Source organism: Musa acuminata, chromosome BXJ2-1 (genome assembly GCF_036884655.1).
Source record: "Musa acuminata AAA Group cultivar baxijiao chromosome BXJ2-1, Cavendish_Baxijiao_AAA, whole genome shotgun sequence".
Lineage (NCBI taxonomy): Eukaryota > Viridiplantae > Streptophyta > Magnoliopsida > Zingiberales > Musaceae > Musa > Musa acuminata.
The window spans coordinates 11,412,297-11,436,101 of record NC_088338.1 but is presented as its reverse complement, the minus strand read 5'-3'; the positions used below and the strand labels follow the sequence as shown (position 1 = coordinate 11,436,101).

The 23,805-nt window shown below is 38.1% G+C and overlaps 2 protein-coding genes and 1 long non-coding RNA gene across 5 annotated transcripts; all 3 read right to left on the bottom strand.

Annotated features, from left to right (window-relative positions):
- Positions 1–1,165: 1,165 nt before the first annotated feature.
- LOC135598923 (uncharacterized) lies at positions 1,166–3,611 on the bottom strand. 2 transcript variants are annotated; one of them, XR_010481741.1, is made up of 3 exons: positions 2,672–3,433; positions 2,480–2,585; positions 1,166–2,036 (listed from the first exon to the last, which is right to left on the bottom strand). It is a non-coding gene; the product is annotated as an uncharacterized LOC135598923 (long non-coding RNA). The 2 variants fall into 2 exon arrangements; XR_010481740.1 differs by having other exon boundaries at positions 2,480–3,611.
- Positions 3,612–4,414: 803 nt separating this feature from the next.
- LOC103997819 (P-loop NTPase domain-containing protein LPA1-like) lies at positions 4,415–12,456 on the bottom strand. Its single transcript, XM_065093416.1, has 7 exons — positions 11,534–12,456; positions 11,042–11,367; positions 9,145–9,226; positions 7,592–8,014; positions 6,636–7,376; positions 5,356–5,466; positions 4,415–5,040 (listed from the first exon to the last, which is right to left on the bottom strand). The coding sequence occupies exons 1-7, from the start codon at positions 11,717–11,719 to the stop codon at positions 4,672–4,674; spliced, it is 2,238 nt and encodes a 745-aa protein (XP_064949488.1). The 5' UTR covers positions 11,720–12,456; the 3' UTR covers positions 4,415–4,671.
- Positions 12,457–13,231: 775 nt separating this feature from the next.
- Positions 13,232–21,873, bottom strand: LOC135598922 (OVARIAN TUMOR DOMAIN-containing deubiquitinating enzyme 9-like). 2 transcript variants are annotated; one of them, XM_065093413.1, is made up of 13 exons: positions 21,736–21,873; positions 21,273–21,622; positions 19,214–19,483; positions 19,058–19,138; positions 18,827–18,978; positions 17,918–17,991; positions 16,304–16,358; positions 15,541–15,615; positions 15,375–15,448; positions 15,228–15,276; positions 14,028–14,112; positions 13,643–13,699; positions 13,232–13,469 (listed from the first exon to the last, which is right to left on the bottom strand). In XM_065093413.1, exons 3-13 carry the CDS (start codon positions 19,368–19,370, stop codon positions 13,408–13,410), a joined length of 921 nt encoding a protein of 306 aa, XP_064949485.1. In that variant the 5' UTR covers positions 19,371–19,483; positions 21,273–21,622; positions 21,736–21,873; the 3' UTR covers positions 13,232–13,407. The 2 variants fall into 2 exon arrangements, with proteins under 2 accessions (XP_064949485.1, XP_064949487.1); XM_065093415.1 differs by having other exon boundaries at positions 19,058–19,126.
- Positions 21,874–23,805: the final 1,932 nt, after the last annotated feature.

Here is a 23,805-nt window from a genome sequence, read left to right as displayed (position 1 = left end):
TGCTCTCCGTTTTATTTCCTTTCATGAATCGACAGGAGAGGAAACAGTAACCGGTGCAGAGAGAACCCGTCGGTTGATCAGTTCATCTGATCTGAGGAAGTCATCACTGGCGCATGACCCATCCAAGCTTCGCTGTCATTGGTTGGTCAACCTCGATGAACATGAGATGGGGCCGAGATCAAGGGAGGTTTCATGGGATTTTTTGTGGTGTGATTGTTGACACACCTACTGCTTTTACTCTCTTCCTCTTTATTATCTCCTCTTCTGCATAGTAGAGAAGTCACGGACAGCAGATTAACGTACGTACTGCTGGTTTCATTTGTTGGTCAGTCACCTGCAGCCAATGTTAAAGGCCTTAATCTGTTTAAGATGACCCATTGGGTTCAGTGCAGGTTGAGCCTATCCACTCCTCCTTGCTTGCTCTCAAAAACTCTCAGCGATTGCAAGGCCCACAGCTGAGATAAAAGACTGACCTCTCTTTCAAGGATTATGTACGCTCTCATCTCATCTACCAATACTTCTTCCTTATTTGAGGAACTCATCTTAGTTTTAAAGTTCGTGTAACTAAATCATCATTCTCTCAGTTTCTCATAATCTTTTGTGGATTTCTTAGGTTCTCTCTTGGGTATTTTTTTTGCTGATCTTGTTCTTTGGAGACTCTCAAAGGAGCTTTTGGAGAAAAGATTAATGGAGTAGTGCTTCGATTTCACTTGCGAGAGGTCTGAAATGGTTTGCAGGAGTCACAAAGAGAACTATAATCACAATATACAAAGGGTGCCGTAGAGATGTTCTCATGCATATGCTTATGTTCAGGAGCTGAGTCGCTTCGATGAAGCATGCATGTATGAATTCATAGACATAAGTACCAATTTTTGACAGGCATAAATGTTGGATTTGAAGCTTGAAATCTAGGATTATAGATAGTATTTCACCCAGTTTCTTCTAGGTTGGTCCATTTCAGATTTGCCTCATTCCTTAGGCCATAAAATGTGCATAAACACATGGTAATTTGTCCATGAAAGCATTCATATCTTTGCTACGATCACACCAAATGCACGAGTAAAGCATCTCCTCTATGCTGACCAACTACGAGCCTTTAATGCATAATAGTTTTGATCGAGCATCATAGTACAACATTAACATCAGCAGCAATAACAACAAATCATCAACCCCAATAGTTTGATATTTCACTGAGATTGGTTGTGAGCTATATCAACTATTACAAATACGGAGGTATACTGTTCGATCGTGGAAAGAGGGAGGTATACATGTGTTCAGCCTTTAATACGCTACATGATTGTTTTGTCTGCTAAAATGGAGGAGGAGATCAAATAAAATTACCAGACAAATCTCTGCATCATCATCATGTATAGGTCCACTTCAGAAACAACTAGCAATATGTACCTTCTGCGAGGACCACCTGCATGAGTGATTGATGATGGAATTGTGCCCTCTTTTTTCTCTTTCTTGAGATGAAAAGCAGCTCTTTGAGTACATTCGTCAAAGCTGAAGAGGAAGTCACTGGAACTGTCATGGAGTTGGAGCTTTCGAGGTGTTTGCCTCTTCAGATGATTCCTGTACATGTGTGCTTCGAATGATGCTTCATCTTTCTATCTAAATGGGGGATTCTCCATTTGCTTTCTTCCGTGTCACATAACATCGCCCATCTCAACCAGAATGTGACGTTGAGAAGATATTTGCTGGTAGTCTAAGAAGAACACTATAGAAGAAAGTATTACTGAAAGGAAATTGCAACACAAAAGTACAAAAGAGACTGAAACCATCTAAGACAGCTTTTGTAATAATCATTTTGCTATGTAATATTGGATAGCTTACCATTCTTCATCTCAAAACACAGATGTTTAATACCTAACCGTAGAGAAGAAAGAGGAAGATACGGATATCGCAGTTCTTCGCTTTCTCCATGCTTCGAATAATCGTCAAGCTCAGCTCTTTGGCTGGTTTTTCGAAGAAGGAATATTGGCACATAGGAAGATGATCGTATGGCCATACTCACAACCATCTGTTGGTGTATTCTGAGAAGAAGAAATAACATCAACCTCTTTGAGAAGGCTCACAAATGAGCTGAGTATAGTGGTGCATGATGTTCTTCTCCATTTTGATTCCTTAATTTGGTCAGGAGCAATTGTTTGTACACACAATCCTTGTCATGATTCTGGTCGCTTAGCTTTAACTAATGACACGTTCTTCGTCCATCATCAACATAAACTAATAGGGTTTCTTCCATTTTAGGAGAAGAAAAAGGAAAGGAAAAATACTCCTTATCAAGAAAACCAAACATCATTCTTCCTTAATGAACACCATATTATCTGACATGGTAATCACAGTCCTCAAGAGTATAAAAGCTTAATTAGCTATGGACAAACAAAAGGTAAAGATAAAGCGAACATGAGATTACAAGCAAGGGCAGGAGAATTGTGTGTCGAGTGGCCACCTTCAAAGGAAAAGGAATCCATACCTTGTGAAAGCATAATTGATTGGTATCACTTCTTGGAATCTGAAAGCTGATAAAGATCTATCTACTTGAGTGACAATAACTTAGACTTAAAGGCTTGCTTACTACCCTGCAAACAATCAACTAAAGGTATGGAAGGTAAATGAAGTCGGGAAATCCATCTATAAGAACAAAAGCGGCAGCAAGAAACTTGACCTCTGAGGAGATGATGGCTTGATGGTGGTGGCATGTGTTGTTTAGCCGCTTATTTGCCGATGCAGCATCATCAAGATTCTCATCGACGACGAGGACGGCGGGGCATCCGGTCGGTGTGAATCTTGATGATGCCACAGCTGCAAACACCGACTTCTGTTCCCACGGAGACGGAGTGTAACGGGAGAAGAGAGCTTGAGGCGAGTGAGTCGGAGGAGAGGAGATGGCAAGCAACAGGAATAAGAAGATAGGAGCACTGCAAGGGGGGAGGTACTGTTGGAACGAACCCACAGGCCGAGCGACACCGGTGGCTGGATCGAGCCTGGAAAGACGGTGGATTTATGGACCCACGAGAGGAATCTCGCAGTCTCCTGCAGTAGTACTCTTTTTAGTTGTATCGAGGCAATACCAACAGCAAATCCTTTCCCAGCACCCAACGGAATCATAGGGCAGGCGAAACGAAGCAAGTCCCCGATCGATCCTCATGCACCTCATCCCTTTCCCCACCATGAGAGAGAGAGAGAGAGAGAGAGAGAGAGAGAGAGAAGAAGAAGAAGAAGAGTGAGGTGTTACGGTGATTGCTGCCGCTACTGAGACCTAATAAAGCTCCCACGCAAGATCTGACACGTTTCGACCTTACGAACCATGGCTTGGGATCTCAAAGGATAGAAAGAGACGGGCGAAGGGTAGAGAGAGGGAAGGAGAAGGACGCTGTGGATCACTGTTATTCTACTTGTCAAGACATGCATCTTCTCTGCTCATCTGCGGTGCCTTCTTCGAGCAATATGATCCACGTATTTAGAGCTTTGGTGTGTCATATCATGTCATGAACACAGTCACATACAGGTCATACGACCAATCCCCCTCTTCATTAATCTAGCAAAAAATCGTTAGGACTTGTTTTGGTGGGCTTCGTCGTGAAATGAACGTCTCAGCTCCTCCAGTTGTGGTGGCGGTGGTGCATTAGCGGGTCACACACATTGCTTTTATTGTGGGCAACTACCTCGTACGATAACAGGTTTGGTTTGGGGGACCAGCATCCATCGTTATACCATCATCATCTTCTTCTTCTTCTTCCCTGGTTTAATGTCCTGATCGTATATATAAATGTTGAGGAAATACGATGACGGATCTTGCAAGTTTATTGGATCTAGGAAATATACGTAGCAGATAGATGTACACACCATGTACGTACAGAAAAACTCGCCCCTGGTTTCACGAGATTCCATCCAGGAAGTGCTAAGAGGAACGTGACATGAGGAAACAAACGCAATATTCCTTTGTTGTTTCCCAAAGTGTAATTGACACACTCACCACAACAATTGATCCCAAATAGGCACATGGAGACAGCCCATATGCTCGATTATAACTCAGAGAAAGTACATGATTAGCCATTATTTTTAGAGGCTAACCATGTGATTTGCCATGCTTACAAGGCAAGGGGGGAATTCGTGGTTTGGTTGGAGTTATTTGTGGAGGAACCACGAGAAGGGAATCGAGATGCCCTTCTTCGAAAGCCACAAGCACTTGAATGTGTACGAGGGACAATGCATGGCCTCTATCAATGGTATCGTTCAAAGGTTAGGTGTCATGTGGCTTTCCCTTGAACGTGCACATCACTTGGGAATTTAATTTGTACCTTCGATTTATGCATGACTTGTCAATAAAAATTTTAACTCTGATAATGTAGCAATGATGGCATGGTATCAAGTTTGAGACTTCCTCTGCAAAAAGAAGTAGAAAATCTTCTGCTCTGCAAAGATATTTCCATCATTATCATCATCATTATTCAATCCATATATTAGGGTCTCCATCATCATCATCATCATTCAACCCACAACTGCCAAAGCAAAAGCAAAACACAAGAAAACCTAGAAAAACCGTATAGAAGAGATTACAGATATCAGTCTTCTAGGAGAGCCATGGCAATTACTACAAGGGGAAAAAAGTGACAGTACAAATTCTTTAGCGGAGCCGATGCCGCTGCTAAAATTACTGAGCCATTACAGTGCTCTCTGGTGTCCTACCGCAGGAATGCTTTGCATCGCGCTTTCAAAACACATGGAGTCACTCAAGGAACGCCTCCTCACTCTTATGTCACTAGTGCTCGAGTTCCTCTGGGGAAGCAGGGTATCGGAGTAAGGAGGTCCGACAAACAGCTCACTCATCTTGAAAAAGAGCTCAAGATTGTGCTGGTATTTGTCTGCCATGACACCGTCTCCATCTGTTGCCATCTTGCTGTCTGCTATTTTCTTCAAGTTGGTTGACTCATCATCGTCGGACCAATAATAATTATCAAGGCCATCTCGCATGGCCAAGTCATCAAACTCGTCATCCGACTTGGTAGAGTCTTCCTCCACCGAGCCTTCAATCTGAAAATCAGTCATAAAGTGGAGATAGCTACTCACCATCCTTCTTTAGCTTAGAAAAATGATTAACGCAATGTTGTTTCTATGGAGTATCCGAAATGCCCTGATCAGTTCTTTATAAAGACAGTCGAGTATAACTTTTTTTTTTTTTCTTTTGCCATATGGAAAGAAAATCGTCAAATTTGGTAGAGATACTTATAGTGCCTAATGCACTTTACCTCGACCCGCTTGTTGACGCCATCAAAATATCTATGTCATAATTTTAAAATAATAAAAAGTTCTTAGGCGAACAAGACCAAGAAAAGGTCCAGTTTGTACCTCCTCATGGATCTCCTTGTGGTCTATATCACTAAAATCCTCATCACTATCACCATCATGTGGATCATCAGCTTCTTCGTCACTACCCGCTACAAAAAATTCCTCCTTAAGCTACAAAGATTAGAGGAAATTGATCAGAAATGCAAGAGGATGAAGCATGTATTGATCTCATGGTAAAGGAAAAAATAATGCAACATAAACATCTAGTGGACTGCCTTTGTCAGTTGTGAACGAGTAATAGGAAGTAAGCCAACAATTAGACTTTTTTAGAGCAGAAATCACGCAGGCCAACAATTGCAGTTATAAACGAGTACATTACATCTTGCATACATATTTTGGTGAACCAGGTTCCCGCATCCATTGAGAGCATTTCTTTCTCAAATGTAACTGTAACGTTAATGGCGAGCTTCAAACAAGGATAGGCTTATGATGGATAGCTAGGAAATTTCATTTGACCAGGAATTTTATCTATCTATTAGAAGCATGTGGATCCATTGGTTTACTCAGAAAAGTGGTTCAGAGTCTTCAGACAACAATAAAACAATGACCACCATCTGCTGAATTTCACCACTAATTAACTCAATAACTAAACAAAACAAATGTATTCTGGCAGTGACCTCATCAGTCTCCCTCATAATGATAACTACTGGATGCGGGGCTCATGTTTCTGTTAGACATTTTGCCATCAAGATGTTGGAATGCAAGTTGAATTTCACTAACCTGAACAAGAAAACTTATGCCAATCAGTCAACAGTATCAAGTGCTGCTGAACAAGCCTAGAAAGTAAATTTCTTCCTCATGGGGATAAGATTGTAGCAAGCAGAAAAGTCAAATTGAAATTCAGGGAGGACCAACCCTCTGAAGTCCTAGATTTGATGATGAACAAACATACAAAGAAGTTGAACATTATGTACAAACCAAAGCATAATGCTGATAGAATAATCCAAAACCAGAAAAAATTCCCGTGAACAGACTTATATAGTAAGCAAATCTGTGAGGAATTCATAAGGTAAACTGCACCTAATAATTTTCAATTTAGGCTTCAAAGTTCATCATCATCAGTAAATTTAGCTGAACTAGAAATCTAGAATAGAAATTAAAGAAAAAAGAATAACATCATGATGCAAAGGGGATTGAATGGAAGTTGCAGTTATGGAAAATAGCATGCCACTTGAATAATCAAAATAGTACATAAATATTAGCAACATCACACGCATGATCAACTGCTAGATACAGCTCATTTCAAGCAATGCACTAAGATGTCAGCTGAAGTCATTTACCTCTTTGGCAGGTCCATCTGATGCTTTTGGAGAGCTACAACATGAAGAAACGTATCTACTACCAGTGTCAGTGCCATCAGCCCTTGAGCCATCGATGCTCCCTGTTTGACTTGTACCACATGTCTCACGTGGCCATGCACTGATTCCAAAATTTCCAAACTGAAGGTTAACTGGCTCAGCCTTCCCAATTTGTAAGGGGCCATACATGGGGCTTCCCACACACTTTTCGCTCCAATTTTCAGACGATGGCTTCCCAGTATAATCAACAAACGGAACAGGCCAAGCCTTGGCAACAGATCCATCTATGTTCAGAAGTGCCATAAGATGCCTTGAGGAACCCTTCCTCTGGATCAACTGAAGCATTCCCTTGGAGCTAAGAGAATTTGCAGCACGCTGGTTTCTGTACTCTTCAAGTATCACGGCAACTGTATTTGTAGCTGGGTCATAGAACTGCTCTCCTGCCTCTCGCCTACGTAGACAACCAAAAACTGTGGCATGGATAGATGCCACACTTCGGTCAACATTTGTATTGTTTATTTTTGGAACCAGATGCTTATCAGCCCTGTTACAGAGATACTCCTGGATTTTTCTGATATTTCGTATGTATTTTACATACTTATTTTTTGCTGGGTCCAATGTCATGTATTTGGCACGCACAGAAAATCTTTCCATGTGTTTGTCTTCATTTGTTATGTAAATCATGAAGGGTATTATTGAAGGATGCTTCTTCATGAGCCCCATCTAACAAATGAAAACAGCATAAGATATCAGTTAGAAATCAACTTTACAGAAAACTTGTAGTCTGTGACAGAGTGAAAACATCTATGGCCATTGAAAATTGTCTGACAAACCTTTAGAGAAATCCAAACGCAGATGCAACTAAGATTGAACTGGAAAATTGCATTTTAAGAAAGAAAAAGAAGGGAAATCTAATATCGCGATTCCTGAGTACCCACCACAAAATTGAGGCTCAAGTGGACGCCCTCGACAACCACAGATTCTTTTCGATCTTCCCATGCAGTGATCAAACGATCAAGACTGTCTATGACCATCTCACTTTGTGCTTTAAAGCCCTCGATAGCCATTTGTCTTTTACCAATTAACTCAGTTCCAAGGATGGGTTCATGAGATCGGCCACCAGTTTTTTCATTTAAAGCTCCATCAGATGCTTCTTCCTTGACTTTTGTGTGCGAAATAACAGCAAGCTTCTTTTCTTTTCGTTTAGCCTTTGCTTTAGCAACTGCCACCGGATCTAAGCATTCCCCAGCATGATAAGTTGAAGCCCACAGGAGTGGGTTTTGTTTTTCATCCATGAAGCTCCTCATCATATGGCGTATTGAGTCAGTAGAAATGACAGTTGTCACACCCAGTCTTCCCCCCTGCTTGCAAATATGCAAAGGGAATATCTTTATCAAATTGAATTGAGTTTGCCCAGCATTATGTTGGTCAGATGTTGATATATATTAAGATAAGCACATGGTGGACTATTTGAAAAAGATTCAAACAAATATTAGTAACTTTGGAGTTGAGGTTCAACATGGACAACTCAGTTTTATCTTTTTGGTATGGCTTGAAGTAGGTTAAAATCTTTCATGCTAGAAAAGCAACAAAAAGAAATGTTGAACTCATTTAAAATTTGACCAGTTTCCTTGTATTGTTGGAGAACTGAACTAAACAGATATATGTTAATATTAAATGACAAGTCAACTTTCACATGTCTCCATGTATGTTATTAGCTTCTGTTCTCAAAGCCAGATAAAAGAAGGTTGCATTAAGACACTGAAGTCAGCATAAAACCAGCTTGAAAAACTTTATTGAGAACAATGAAAACAATAAGATTTTTAGGTGCTCATGATTTAACTAGGGATATTATCTAACACAGAATGCAACTGTTGGAAAAGATCCCTGTAGCCAACCCTATATCATCGGGAGCTTCTTCTTGTTGTTATTGTTGTAAGTTAGCTTTTACATAATCTGATAGAAAATCCATCTAAACAAATAGTATATATAAATTATAAGCACCAAGACACTATATCATAAACAGGTCCTGCTTGTAGATTTGACACAAAAGATTCTGATAGAAAATCCATCTAACAAAACTAGCAATATATAAATATATAATTTTTAAGAACTAAGGCACTATATCATAAAGAGGTTCTGCTATGTAGATCGCATTACAAAAGATAAGCTCTACTTGAATTTCATAAGTTAGTACAGTTGCCCAGAAAGGAACTTGTGTCTGGAGACGAAGGAAGTTCATTTGACAATGCTTCCAAAACAATTATCTCCTTACATCATCTCGTTGATTGTGCGATGCTCTATTTTCTCTCTTTTTCTTCTTCGTTACAATATAATACATAAACATCAAACTCAATGAGTATAACTAAAAACATCAGACAACCGAATGTATGTACCAGTTCATCTTAAGGTAAATCCAACAATCATGGATCTCAAAATGTAGATAAAACATGAAAAATAAAGTGTATGCTAGAGGATTCTCTGGAAGTACCAGCAAGGATGACAGAGTAGACTTGCCACAGCCACTAGTGCCACACAAGAGAACTGTCACAGATTCCTTTCTTTCTCGAATTCTAAAAGATATTTACAATGCAGGAAAAGAGTTAGGAACCACAAAGAAGAAGCTACAAAAGCAGATGAGCAAAAAAGTTCTTCACAAGTAAATCAAATCAACAGACATCAATCAACTTACAGCCACTAGTTGTGTTCCAGAGGATAGATACTTAGAAATCATCCAACGTTAACTAGTTCTATATGTTCTCTCCCCAAAACTAAAAGCCAAAATGATTTACATAAACTAAATATAAGCCTCAGATATCTTTGAATTACTTATATATGAACCTTACAGATTATGAAGAACCAGATAGTTTTCTTGAGGTGTCATTGTTCTAAACTGGGTGTATAGAATCTGAAGGATCTACCATGATGGAATTAATTTATGAAATACGACAGATAAAAGTAGGAGACTGAGAAAAAAAACTTGTTGCAATTTCGTTGCAACAACTAAAGAAACAATGAATCTTAGCTCTGCAAGGCCTGCTTATAACAATGTTAATGGACCCTGTACTTGATGATGCCTAGATGTGATTTAACCACAAAGAGTATACTTATGGAACACAAATTTTCAACTTGGGTTCCTCTTTTAAATCAATAAGGGTTTTATTCAGACAATTCTAGTTGGGCTTATAATTTTTTTTTACAATGGCTTCACATAGATAGTATGCAGGAGTTAAGCACATCAAGAAAGTGTTCAGCATTGATTAGCTTTTTTCAAAAGCAAGCAACTTTAGAATGAAAAATAAGGCATCATCATGATGATTTATGACTACGACTCCTGAAGCAACTAGACAAGTTGCATAATAGACATAGAGGAATATGGCAGGCTACTCATCAGGCTTAAACATGTAGATTCAACAATTTCCTAAACAACAGGAAACTAATGATTGAGTGAAATGTATGAAACATGGGATCTTGGTAACAGTTAGGCAAATTGAAATTTTCCAACCATAGTAACCTATCTAATAACCTGCTTAATGTCAAGATTAGGAGTACGCATGTAGAAACTTATTCGATAAGAGACGTGCAAAAAAAGGGGATATGATGTCCTGTATCCTCTCTATTTCAATAATCATGCACTAAACCTCATCACCTAATTTTGGTGTCAGTACATGTTATCCTTCCCCTCAATCAACAAATTTAAGATGGAGCACTCTAATATGCTTTGTGAAACAACAATAACCCACTCAATTAGAGAAGGATTAGATGCAAAAATTTACATTCCAATCTCTAAATATATCTTGGGCTTCACACTGGCAGGGGTTTATGCATGACTAAATGCAAAAGTTACATGAAAAAGGAAGATTTACTTCATTCTGTCAAAAGACAATATGTCTGACAAGCAGGATAGTAGATTCATACTATGTCTTAACTAACAAATTTAAGGTTCATTGTAGAGATGGAAAAAGGAAGAGGAAAGTAACAGAATTAATCCATAAAGATATAAAAAGAGCAGATAGGATTACCAGACACACACATACGGTTGTATTTCTTTTATCTGTATATATGATGATTAGCATAGCTACACTAGTTCTATAAAATAGAGTGCTTACATGCAAGGACAACAATGATACTTTTTATTCCATTTGAGAAGTTTTCTTTCATTAATCCATTACAACAAGAAATTAGAAGGTGAATACAATCGACAGGCTTTGCATGAAAAAAGCCTCTAATCTCTGGCAATACCACATCTTGATCAAACAAGACATTTTGTAAATAGCATCACATTGTGCAAAACCTATGCAAAACTTTTAAGTTCATTTTAAGTTCCTTTGCATATGTTCACAAGAACTCAGTCAGAGCATTTTAGAAGGAAACAGAAGGTGCTGTACCTGCAAGCCAGAAGCAAGTCAGCTCTTTGATTGCGACCTACATATTTGTACAGGGCAAGGGCATCACAGACGATGTCCAAGAAGCGTTCCCGTGAAACAACAACAGTTGTTAGCCTTTTGTACAATTCGAAAGGAATTCCACAAGTCGTATCTACGTTCTCTTGAATCAAGTCATTAGTCATGTTTGCCTGGTCTAATCCACCAGTTTCATTAGATTCATATTCTGCATTGGATGGAATCCGCCAGTCATTTGAGCTTGTGGCATCAGACGGCAAATCATCAACTGAGGACTCATCCCTCATCACTTCAAATACCCTTCGGCTAATCTACGAAATAAGAACATTAAATAACATGTTTCATTCAGATCTCAAGATGTCAATGATATACCAAAAGCAAGAAAGTTCTTCTGAAGAGACTAATTACGATCGGTTTTAGAGGACAATAGGAGCATGCGTGAGATCAAAATCTACCACCCGCTCCTCTACTACCAACCTTGAAGGCATGACGTGCCTTGCAGCCCATGAGCTGCAGCGTGCTCTGTAGCACCGACCGCGTATACCGAAACGACAAGCTCCTGTTATCCTCGCTCGCCATCCCCTTCCCTCTCTCGCCACTGACTCCTCCCGTCTCGCCGTCGTCCACCACCACAATGTACAGAAACTTCGGCCGCTCCGACATCTCCAATAACCTCCGAACAAGAATCAAGAAACCCAAGAAGAACCGGAAACCGAGACCCAAGATCCAAAGAGGAAGCAAACAGGCGGGCGGCGAGATTCAACAACGAGGGCAATGCAGGGGCCTCCGGGGCCTGATCGACGAGATTGGAGCCAGCGACGAGACCGCGACCACGCCGGGTGGAGAGCGCCCCTCGCGCGGGGGGATCCGAGGCGGGTGAACGGACGGGCGGGAGGCTAGGGTTTTCTGCAGGAGGGGCGGAAGGAAGGGGTGGGAGGAGGATTGGGCTGGGGTAGTCCGCCATGGCCAAAGCTCCGCGCCCGAGCTATGCCCTCCTCCGCCTGTCACGACCTCCACGCATCGCCCCGCTCGAGCCCACACATGTCTCCCATGCGACTCGTTCCTCTCCTCCTGCTGCTCCTCCGGATCCGCTGCAAGAAACCCTGCGAAGGACGGCAGGGAGGAGTTTCAGGGTCGGTAAAACGGTGGGTGGGGGGAGAGGGGTAGCGTCGTTATTTCGTCGAGTGTCAGGGTCGTACGGGGAGATACGATTCTCCCCGCGGCTTTCGTCCGGATGTCCGCCACGACGAGTGTTCGCGAGTGCGGTGGTGGACCGTGTCGTCCTTCCCTACGTGTGTTCGGCCGGGTTCCACACAGAGTGGACCCCAGACGCAGGTTCAAAGGCAAGACAAAATTATTTTATTTTATTTTATTTTATTTTTTTAATATATAGCGACATAATATCGTTGATCACTATATCACATCTTGAAAACTAGTCTTCAAGAAGGTTGAATGCTTCACAAGGATAATTCTCAAGGTGAATCATTCTTGTCGCAAGCATCACCTGCACGATTAATCTCATGGTTTAACACGAGAGCTGAAATTAAGATTTCATATCCCAAAATATATCTAGAATGTTCATATTTCATAGAGTGATGAAGGAAATATTTATGTAATAAATAATATTGTGAAGAACATTTTCCTCTTGGATTCATTCTGTTGTCATAGATCAGCTGAAAATGTCATATCTATCATGTCCCGATTTATCCAATATATTAATTATTTCACTTTGAAATAAATAATTATTTCGATAGAACTTTCTAGTTGACACACACAACAAATAGTTTTAGCCATTCTTTTTACCAAATTCATATTTGGAACAGATAAGTTAAAATAAGTATATTACAAAAAAAAAAAAGTTAAAAGAAACATAGAAACTTCTCTTGATTTTGTATTGTAGATTTCTGTCCAATCATCATTCAGACGAAAAAGAAGTGAAAGTGTGACCATCCAAGTTTCATTTACTAGATAATATACACAATATTTGGAGAGGAAGTAATGGAATTCCAAATCCTCGGAGACCAGCTAATGAGCTAATGCTCCATCCAGTATACCGCATAGAGTGGGATATGAACAAAGGGGATTTCATCATCATGTCCAAAATTAGTGTCGAATCTAAGAAAAATTGTTGTACTGGTGCCCAAAGCTCGATTAGAGAACCGTAGCCACAGCTCATGTAAGCTATAGAGGAATTGAATAGATAACGAACGTAGCATGTAAAATCAGAATAGACATACATCTACAAGCTATTGTGAAGCTGAGAATTATAATATAACATGAAATCTGTGATTTGTCTGACCCAATATTCAAATCCAAGTCGGTATCATATTAACGCTGTAATCCAAATGGCCTTAATGCTTATTTCCAAACTGCCACCATTTTTTCTTCTTCTTTGTGTCTGCGGCAGGAAGATCTGAACGAAGTAAAAGGAAATATTAACCAAAAAACAAGTGTTCCAATATTGTACCACCACAACAAAGTTTTTGCTGGAAGGATTGGAAAGCGCATTCGTTTTCTATTTGTCCTGCAACCGATGCAAAGTGGGGATCTACCAGTGAGACATGGAGAATACAATAATGTACTTACCACCTTCAGGATAAATTGAGTTGTAGTGCACCTCAGCCCAAAAGCTCAAGAAAATGACTGCAACAAATTATACGACTTTGATTATAGCTCCAAGCCCAGAAACAGATGAAAAAGTTATTAGTATTTTATGGATATCAAGATAGATGAAATGTGTAGGGTCTATGACAGTGCGCTTACGTTTGACCACTCACAAGAGCAAGTAGCCTAATTGGAACACTAGTTTTCATGCTGATTTTTAGTTTCATTCTTAACATGAGCGTGGATGTATGATGGGTTACAGAAAAACGAGGTTGTATACACAGATTCCAGGTCTTAACTATTCAAGGTGAGTAAATTTAATTAGACTAAATTATTCTTAACAGGAAAGTCTAAATTTGAGATGTACCTCGGTTAGAATTCTGAACACTGGGCAGAATCTCGATATAGCAAGTATCCTTGAATGATGTTATGACAAAAATTTTAACTCCATACTGTAGAACAGAAAATTCACAACAACACAAAAAAATCTGTTAAAAATAATGAAAATAGAAGTGCTTGACTCCACTATAAGCTGAAGAATCAACTTAGTAAACAAACTACAGCATCAACATTTAAGCATATGATCTCAGCATTTGTGCAATTAAAAGGTTGCTCTAGTTATTCCTCAAAACATAACATGCATGGAATAAAGAATTATTTGACAACAGAAGTAATTGACTGTAACTCAGGAGGGAGTGGCTATTTTGAAGCAATAATCCCCAGGCTGTCCGGGTTAACCTTTTCTATTCGAACTTGCAAAAGATAATTATGAGGATCTTGTGGAGGAGAAATATTGAAAGAAAGTTCAAAAGTGTTAGGGATGAGAGACAGAACACTTGGCACTGAAAGGAAGTATTGTTTCTTTATTAATAGTACATGCTGATCAGTGTATATCAGTATATATCCATCAATTTGAATGAAAAACTTTCTTTGCAAGCATTTATTAAATAAGTAGATAAAACAATGAACAAACCAAAGGTCTTATCTCCCTTGCCCTTCCTCTTTATCATTCCCAGGAAACTTTATAAAAAGCATGAGCATCTATTTTACTTCATCCATGACAAAATTTGAAATCAATCTATCCACTGACAAAATAAAATAAAAAACACTACCCTTGCAAAATTATGATCCTCCACAAGATCCACATAAGTTCATAAAAATATTAAGCTAAAACATGAGCTTCTTGCACTTTTGAAAACATCAATCTCGAGATAGTGATATTGTTCCAAAATCATTTCCCACTGACACATCCTAGCAAACTAAATTTAACTTTGAACAAACTTGATCTCTATTTCGCCGTCCACCTTTGACATGTATTGAGATTAAAAAAAAAAAGACAAAACTAAGACTGTAGCTTTAGAGATATTTGCACCTTATTCAAACTTCATATCATTGCATACATGGCCTCAGTTAAAATTTTCTACTTTAAGTATTTAACCATTAAACATAATGCAAACATAATACAGTCATTATTATCGAGATAAGCCAAAATGTCAAAACAAGAAAACAGAATCAGAATGGAAAAAAATCAGAAAATAAAAGAAGGTAAAAGAACGAAGTGTGATACTGAATCTGCAGCTGCTTGTAATGTTACATGATCACCCCACTCGCCGCTCCTGCATATGACAGTGTAAATCAAACAAACTACAGAAACAGTGATGTGTTTGCTTAGAACAACATCAGGGCCTAGAATCTTATGAAAAATAAAACATACTTCGAAAGCTTATTCAGGTAGTCACCATATGGCATTGGAACATATCCCTCATAGATCTCAGAGTGAGACTTGAGCTGAAAAACAAAAAAGCACATTTTGCTAGTTAAAACATGATAAGTGCATAAGAAAGATACTGAGAATAATATTAAGAGAATAAAAAACCAACCTGATCAACAACTTGCTGTCTCACAAACTCATGGTGTTCAGGTGTTTGATATAATTGATCAGACAGTGCCCGGAACTGGAGAAACATGCACTAGTACTAATGTCAGGTCTTGGATAAAAAGAGAAATGACTGCCCTAAAGAATCAAATCATAGTTGCGAAATAGAACATGTCCATTTCATGTAAGGGCCAGCTATTATTAGGATCAGATTCTTGAAACACAGCCGATAGGTTAGTCTGGACCTATACTGTCAAGGTCAGGTCCTTATTGCTTTCTTAAAATAATTCTTTGTCCAAAGTTGGAAGCTTACCAACTATGAGTAACTAGTGAAATGCCTAATTATTGCCCAAAATCTCTCTACAAAAAATAGAATTCAACTGCATCAGCTAATCTGGATTTCTGATGTCCCTTTTCTTTTTAACTCTGACAACCCATTAGTCCCACATATTTGCGGTTGTCATATTTAATCTCATCCCAAAATCTGACTTGACAATTCATCTGGTCAATCCAATCTGATCTTGATACCAAATCTCATAGTCAAAACTAGAACCAGTGTCTCCTGCAAACCTTTGAGAACCAGCTTTCCAGAAAAGCAAGGTAAATGGTTGATCACTAAAAAGGAAACGAATCAAATGCATAATGGTTTCAGTAATAGAGAAAGCACTGCCCTAGCAATCGAGTGTGACTATTAGGCAAGCTTATATAGAATCAGGTTTCCCCAGAACACAACTATGTCATTTAAGGAATAATTTGGCATGACTAACCTGACAGTTACCATCTCCTTGGACCTTATGCTCAATCAAGTCATACAACTGCAACCTGCAATGCAAACAATGAACAACCATTTAGAGAAAGATTAGAACCTGCAAAGTAACTCCTTGAAGATGGATGACTTAACCAGGAAAATTTAATAAAAATGGATGCCTTTAAATACTCGTAACTGCAGTGAACATGGGTGACAACTCAATTCATCAAATATTTCTAGAATATATGCAGATACTTTTTAGAAATATTAGATTTTTTAAATCATTAACAAAAGTCAATTCTTTAAGGAGGCTTGGTATGTTCTCTGTAGATATCTCTTAGGTACACCTCCTGCTTCTTGAATAATATGGTTTGATGATAAAGAAGATAGCATATAATCATATTATTTGATTATCTTTTCTACATATTTTGAGCATCTGTTGTTAGAATTTAAATTATTTCTCAATTAATAAGGACGATAGCCATTTTTATCATGTTTCATAATTTCACAATCTCAACAATGTAAAATATTGGCAAGGTTTTAGAATGTTATTGCTGGATTTTTTGACACAGGTATATCTATCATATGATATTTGGTATTTTGCATTAGAAACTATGCTTCATAGACACAAATATACTAGTGAAAAAGAAAAATTAAATAAATGAAGCTTGTCCAAACTATCTATCTATGAGTATTAAATTTACACATCTTTTAGAGAGTACATGATGCAGAAACATGGAAATAATCCTAACCATATGGCCACAGGCATTAACAAAAGTCGGGTTCTCAATTTTGATATGTACCACCCAGTATGGGGGGTACGTACCGGTCCGAAAGAATATCGATATACGGACTACCCTTTGTCGGGCGATACCAGTGCTTTGATCGATACCGAGGCGTACCGACCGGTACCGCGATTTTGATTGTTACCGAGGCGTACTGATCAGCATGGTAGTGGAGGTATTTTTAAGGTTTTAGAGTGTACCATTGGTACGCCAGGGTACGCCTTGACGTACCAACGATACATATCGATACATCGGTATGGACCGGTATTCAAAATCCTGAACAAAAGTTATCTTTAATTATGTTAAGGTAGTTAGAAAAATTGAGTGTTCAAATTAAGTTGTTATGTGCTTGCTCCTGATAAGAGTATAAAGTAGGCTACTAAAACATATAATAGTGACATCTATCCAACCAGCAATTTTTTAGTCAAATAACCACAGTTACAGAAAATCACAGGTTAATCACACTTTTGAGTTTGATAAGGCCATAAGGGCACAAGTAAATATCAACATTAACAGGTTAATCACACTTTTGAGTTTAATTTCAAGTCTTCACTGGCATCATAAGTTCAGAATTATAAGTTCTTATCAAGAAAGAAGAGACAGTAAGGAAAGTTGTATTGAAAATTTCGAAGAGACAGGAAGGAACTATTAATCATAGCATGAGATTCATGGAATAAACCCAATCCTCAGCTACCATAAAGCAAATAACCTGTTTATCCAGGGTTTATCTATTTCTATTTCTACTAGTACCAACATCATTCCATCGATCTGGTACTAATAGACTTGTTTTGACTTATTTCTAGAAGTAGAGTCTTAAACAAAAACTTAAAAGAGTTAATGGGCCACACCTGTCTGTAAGTCTTTGATGATCCGACGTGGCTTCATCAACAGAAGGAATTTGTCCATTAATTCTAGGAACATGCTGCAGCAACCAAGCAACAATGGCCTTATATAATAGTAAATACATAAATATGGCACAGCCAAGTAAAATGAATTTATTCTATAGGAAAATAACACATGGATAGCAAACCTCAGCAATCAGCCAAATTTAGAGTGTATGAGTGTAGTCTGTGCTTAGACTACTAAAGCAATGATAGTGCACCGAAGCATGCCAATGATGCAGTACACAGCATATACTAGAGTTGAAGCGATCTTTAATTATTAAAGAATAAATGTGAGTTGAGAGTTTATCTATCAGCTGAAGTTGTTGGTACAACTTACAAGTGGTGGACCTAACTAAAACATTATCATGGTATTGTAGCAGTTCATGAGTCTAAACCTTGATTATGCTAACCTTTATACTTTGTCCAGTATTTACACAACCTACCCATATATGGATCTTCACATAAAGCCCATTGATCTAGCTTGCGCCTTGTACTTACGTCCACTTTCAAGTAAATTATTGCTTATCTGGCTCAAACCTAGGGCCGTATTATATCTAAATATAAGTTGGATTCCTTCATATTATCTTTGGCTTTTAAATCTTATCATTATTAATTCTGTTTGTGCCATGCTGAATAACCACATCTATTTTGTAACAGAAAGACCGCACTTTGAACAAAGTAGGAGTCTCTGTACATATGCAAACATCATTGCTTATTTTGACCATTGACAACCACATACAATTAATGTTGCACTTTCATATTAAAATAATACATACAAATTAGTTTAGACATTGTCCTATCCCATAAGAAGTAAATATCAAAATTGAGAAACATGAAATGAGATGTGAATTTAGAAGATCAGCACAAACTTACAGGGATGGGAACCATCTGATTTAGCCTTCTACCAACTTCACCATCTGCAGCAGAATGCTCATCTGTTACATCCAATGAATACAGCCCCTCACAAGAGTTTTCTCTGGGACTAGAACAAAAATTGGACACCTCTTCCTGCCCATTCTCAACCCCTACAATAATGAACATCATGATACAAGCTATAACAATAAATCTTTAACTAGCTGCAGAAACTTATATTTATCGTAGTACCAAAACTGTATTCTCTTGTATGTTGGCCAAACAGATCTTCCGTGAAATCACGTGCAGTTCCAGAAGCATCTGCATCAACAACTTTAGAAAATCTTAGTATAAGTGTATACAATTATCTCATTGTTTTATACAGTAGCATTGTGTGCATCGACGTACCTTCTCTAATACAACGACTGGAATAAAAGACCGAGTCCTGCTCAGTGCTGCCAATAAAATATGGAGGGTTTGCAAATAGGTAATTATGGAAAGGACCAACTTCCCACCGATAAGCCTCAGAGTCTTGCTCGTAGGTACCCATCAGATATGTTCTCATAACAGTGTTCCAACAAAGTGAATTCTGGAATTACCCTTCCTAGAGTTGTTTATTATAGCTCGAATATGTCAGCCACCAAGAGATCTCAATGTACCATTAGCATAAGTCATCCGCTGCATGACACATTATGCTAAGTGAATAGGCACATTGAATAAATTTAAACTGAACATAGAGTAAAAGAAGCACCAAGATACTTCATTTATAGATTGAGAAGATATGAAGAAATGCATGAATATATGGCTGTTTAAAATGGAATAAGGATAAGCTTCATTACAGGGTGAATGCAACTGGATCACTGTTATATATCTTAATAAAGTCGCTCAACATTCTGACATGCTTGCTGCTTACTGAATTCATCACTTGAATTAAAAAATTTAGCAGATGATGATGTTGAATGTGAAATAGCAATTGGTAAAAAAAACAAATAAAAAAAAGAAATAGCAATTGGTCCTTCTCAGCAAGAATGAAATTCAGATAAAATTTGCTATTATAAGCTTAGTTCAAACAAAATTTATATGACCTCAGAGTTCACCATTTGTTGAATGAGTATAAGAATGATATGGTAAGCTAGAATGCACCTTGTTGGAGTGTTGCTGAGCTTTTCCACAACTAATATGAGACCCAATATGTGTAAGCTGTGAGTACGCTAAAATTGGAAACTGCTCCAGTTTTAAAATTGTGAATGTTCATGGCCGTAGATTTGCATGATTTATATTTTTTGAGAACAAATATCCACTAGTGATCCCAAAACTTCCCTTGAAGCATTATACTTGCATTTCAAAACATGTCAAGCTATATAGTCATTTATTATCATACTTATTGAAAAATGATTTTAGAGACAACTAAAGATCTAATAAATCAAGAAAAAATTGCCAAAGTTAAGCTACAAAAATGAGAAATGTATTTGGATTAAAAGGAAAGTGAAGTTGCTCATTTATGATATGTGGATATGACCTGTCCGTATTCTTGAAACTTTTGAGACTTGAATATAATAGCATCCACAACAAGGCCAATACCACATGGACCATGAACACAAGTAAACATTATTAGCACTTGGAATTATTTGAAAAAGGTAATTGAAATTGTGTTAGTCAACTAGGCTACTGATTAGGGCCTAAATCAGGCCATTGATGATGTTCTCACCTTTGTTCCGTTAGCCATTCATCGGTCTATTGACAAATATTTTGATGAGAAGCATTCAATATAAGACAAGATATCAAAAAGCACATGCCGAGCTCTTACGGTGCAGTTTAGAGAAAGCCGGCAGAAAATTTTTAGTTGCTTGTTCTTGAAAAGTGCAAGTGGTTAAAAGGTCCCCATCCCCTTTCCTTTTAGCTTCTTTCCACCAAGAAAAGGCAAAAAAAAAAAGAAGGAAAAAGGAGCCGAAATAAATAAAAAAGGAAAAGGTAGGGGATAACAGCGACTCAAGGTCAACAGTGTGTTGATCAAATAGTATTTAAAGTGTCAAAATGCAATCTGATCATGATCCTTCTGTCATTCTTCGCGTTAAATAGTAATTCAATTTTAATGATAAGTGCTAAAATCTGAATCTAAGGAAAAATTAGTAGCAGATAGGATCTATTGAAGTGTACCACTTCACATGTATAAGAAATCCTATACATATCCAAGCTAGAATTCTTCCAGCCAAATCCTGACGCTTCTCGATGACATGTTAATAAGATCCACACGAAATCAGAATTGTACGAAACATCACCAGGTAGCGAAAACAGAATCAATATTGCATCTCAATTACAACACACACTCTATCAATCATCCCCAAGCCTCTGATGAGGAAACCGCGGATCGATCCAAGAAAGTTAGGCGTCATCCATCGGATATCCACGATGCGCTTAATCTTCAATACATATAAACATAAAACATCGAAAGTACACAGAGACTTACACAACGAGAACAATCGAGGGACGAGGAAGAGGAGACCGACGAGTGCCTCTTTCTTGGACCAAAAGGAAACCGACCGATCGCGAGAAACACAAACGAGCGAGCAGCGCACCCTCGAGACGCCACAATGGAACGAAGCGAGAGGGAGCGAGCGAGAGGAAGCTGCGTCTTCCTTTTGTAATCGCCTCAAGCCCCACTACTCGGCCGACACGCGTACGGTAAAGATGCCTTCCATCTGACGGGCGTCAACAGTGATGAGGGGTCGAGTAAGCCGGGTTCGATGTGAACCCAGTGATTTGAGCCGGCTGATTGACGAATTTGACCGGGTCAGGGTAGCGGATTCGGACGGATACCTGCAACGGGAAGAGAATTCAATAGACGTGGATTGACATCCTGATCCGATGACTAGGATCCGACGCGAGCATGGGGAAGGACTGCGAGAAAACCGGGCGCTCCGGCGGCTTACCGATCGAAGGTTGCGTGGAGTTGATGGTGACCGCGGAATTCCGCGGCCAAAGCAAGGAGAGGTGAGGACGTAAGCTGCACGCGAGGTCGGAGGTGTGTCTGCGTACGCCGAGCGCATCACCGCAGCTTCGTCGGCGTTAGAAATTGGATTGGAAATCGTAATAGGGTTCCCTTCTTTTATATTATTGGCCGTCGACGTCGACGGGCGTCAGCTTCGACGAAGATGACGACATAAACAGTACGTGACCGACGTGGCATTTTGAATACCTATTACTCATCATCTCATTTGTGATTCGTTTGGTGCTCACTGCACTCGAAGAAACATCTTCCTAACATTTTGATGGAAAGGCAGAATACATGGAGACGGAGAGGGTCTCATGGATTGCATGCACCCGATGGCTTTAGAGTGGGCGTGAAGAAGGCGACTTGTATTAGAGTCCTACCTTCTTTCCCGGGAAGAGCGAGAGACTCTGAGGTCAAAACCTTACATGAGTTCTTTATAGCATTCAAAGGTTGATTTTTACTCTTGAATTTTTTTTCTATCCTATCTCCTACCAATTAATTGATCTAATTACTTCTTACAATTAGTTACTCTTAACATTCTGATATTTATATTTTCAAAAATTACATTAGAATCCATACTTATGAAGGTAAAATATTTAATCTTATTTTTTCTCACGTCATCGATTGTATTAATAAAAATATCATATGTGTTCGGTGATAAATTGAAGTGAGATAAATTCAGTACATGCTCGATGATAAACTTTACGATATTTTTATCAATAAAATTGATGACATAAAAAAAAGCAAGATTAAATGTCTCACCAATATAGGGATCTCGATATAACTTTTGAAAATATAAGGATTATGATACTAAAGATAGTTAATTACAAGAGATAATATATAATAAATTTTAATAATTAGCATGTTAATTTGGATAAGAAAATAAACTTATTTTATACAATAATATATGGATATTAAAAACGGTGATGCCATGTATATTAAAATAAACTTATTTCATATTCAATGTTCTTATATCTTCCAATGCCACGGATATATTATAAGACTGATTAATGCTAAAGGTACGTTTAGGTCGGGTGCATGCACTCCTAATCATAAAATTATGTGCTGAGTAAGTTCTGTACTTATTTTAAGGTCCTACTTGCATTACTTAAGCTCCTTTCGCTCCAAGTGTGACCATGATCTGGAGAGTTAGACACAAGCTTTCCCTTGAATACATACCTATTTATTTGTTCATCTAGAGAAGAAAGAGTTGGGAGAACTATCAACCATTCATGAACTTGTGTATTATTCATGCGCTTAGGCTTTATGCATCTACACTTGTTTGTGAGAAGGGATGTTAATTTAAGTGTTTTTGATTTATTGATATCCTAAAAATACAATCAAGCCAAAAGTCATGTATCATCGCAAACTATCCTCCAAGACTACCTCTTTATCTAAACAGAAAGCAAGAAACTAATTTTTTTTTATTTAGATTCAAAACTTTGAATGGTAGCTAGCTTAGCTAGTTAATCTAATTATATTCTACTACTTACTAATGTAGGACAGGAAGAAAAAGACTTTTATAAAAGAATTGATCGAAGTCAATTTAGAAGAAGAAAAAATTGATTAAGAAACCTACTTTGGAGCCTTAAATATTTAAAAATATTTAAATACTCTAGGAGTATAATATATGATTATAAAGATTGCATGACAATATACAAGTTGGTACCAAGATCCACATGAGGGTATCACGGGAAGATTATTTTCAAGGAGCCTAAATTTACCCACTTATTATTTTTATTTTTATATTTCTTTCGATTATCTCATATTATTAATTGACTAGTTTTAAAGCTGGTATAAATAAAGATCCCCTCTAAGCCTATGGGATTATCAAGAAATAATATCTTTTGAGTATTGTAAAGATGGAGTTGATTTCTTTCGTTCCCAAGTTAGCAGATTAAATTTGTGGCTAGAAAGTTAAAGAAATATGCTCTATACTCACCATTGACACTGGATCTTATATATCATAAACTTAATTTGCTAAGATGAGATTTAGTAACAATAATGC

Excerpts from the sequence above, each read along its gene's own strand:
- LOC103997819 (XM_065093416.1), bottom strand. The coding sequence starts at position 11,719 with ATGTCGGAGCGGCCGAAGTTTCTGTACATTGTGGTGGTGGACGACGGC. Across the intron at positions 8,015-9,144 it reads CTACTCTGTCATCCTTGCTG|GGGGGAAGACTGGGTGTGAC; the intron begins GTACTTCCAGAG and ends ATTTGCAAGCAG. Across the intron at positions 5,467-6,635 it reads CAGATGGACCTGCCAAAGAG|CTTAAGGAGGAATTTTTTGT; the intron begins GTAAATGACTTC and ends TAATCTTTGTAG.
- LOC135598922 (XM_065093413.1), bottom strand. The coding sequence starts at position 19,370 with ATGAGAACATATCTGATGGGTACCTACGAGCAAGACTCTGAGGCTTAT. Across the intron at positions 19,139-19,213 it reads CAGTCGTTGTATTAGAGAAG|TTGTTGATGCAGATGCTTCT; the intron begins GTACGTCGATGC and ends GATTTTCTAAAG. Across the intron at positions 14,113-15,227 it reads TACAAGCAGCTGCAGATTCA|TATGGAGTTAAAATTTTTGT; the intron begins GTATCACACTTC and ends TCTGTTCTACAG.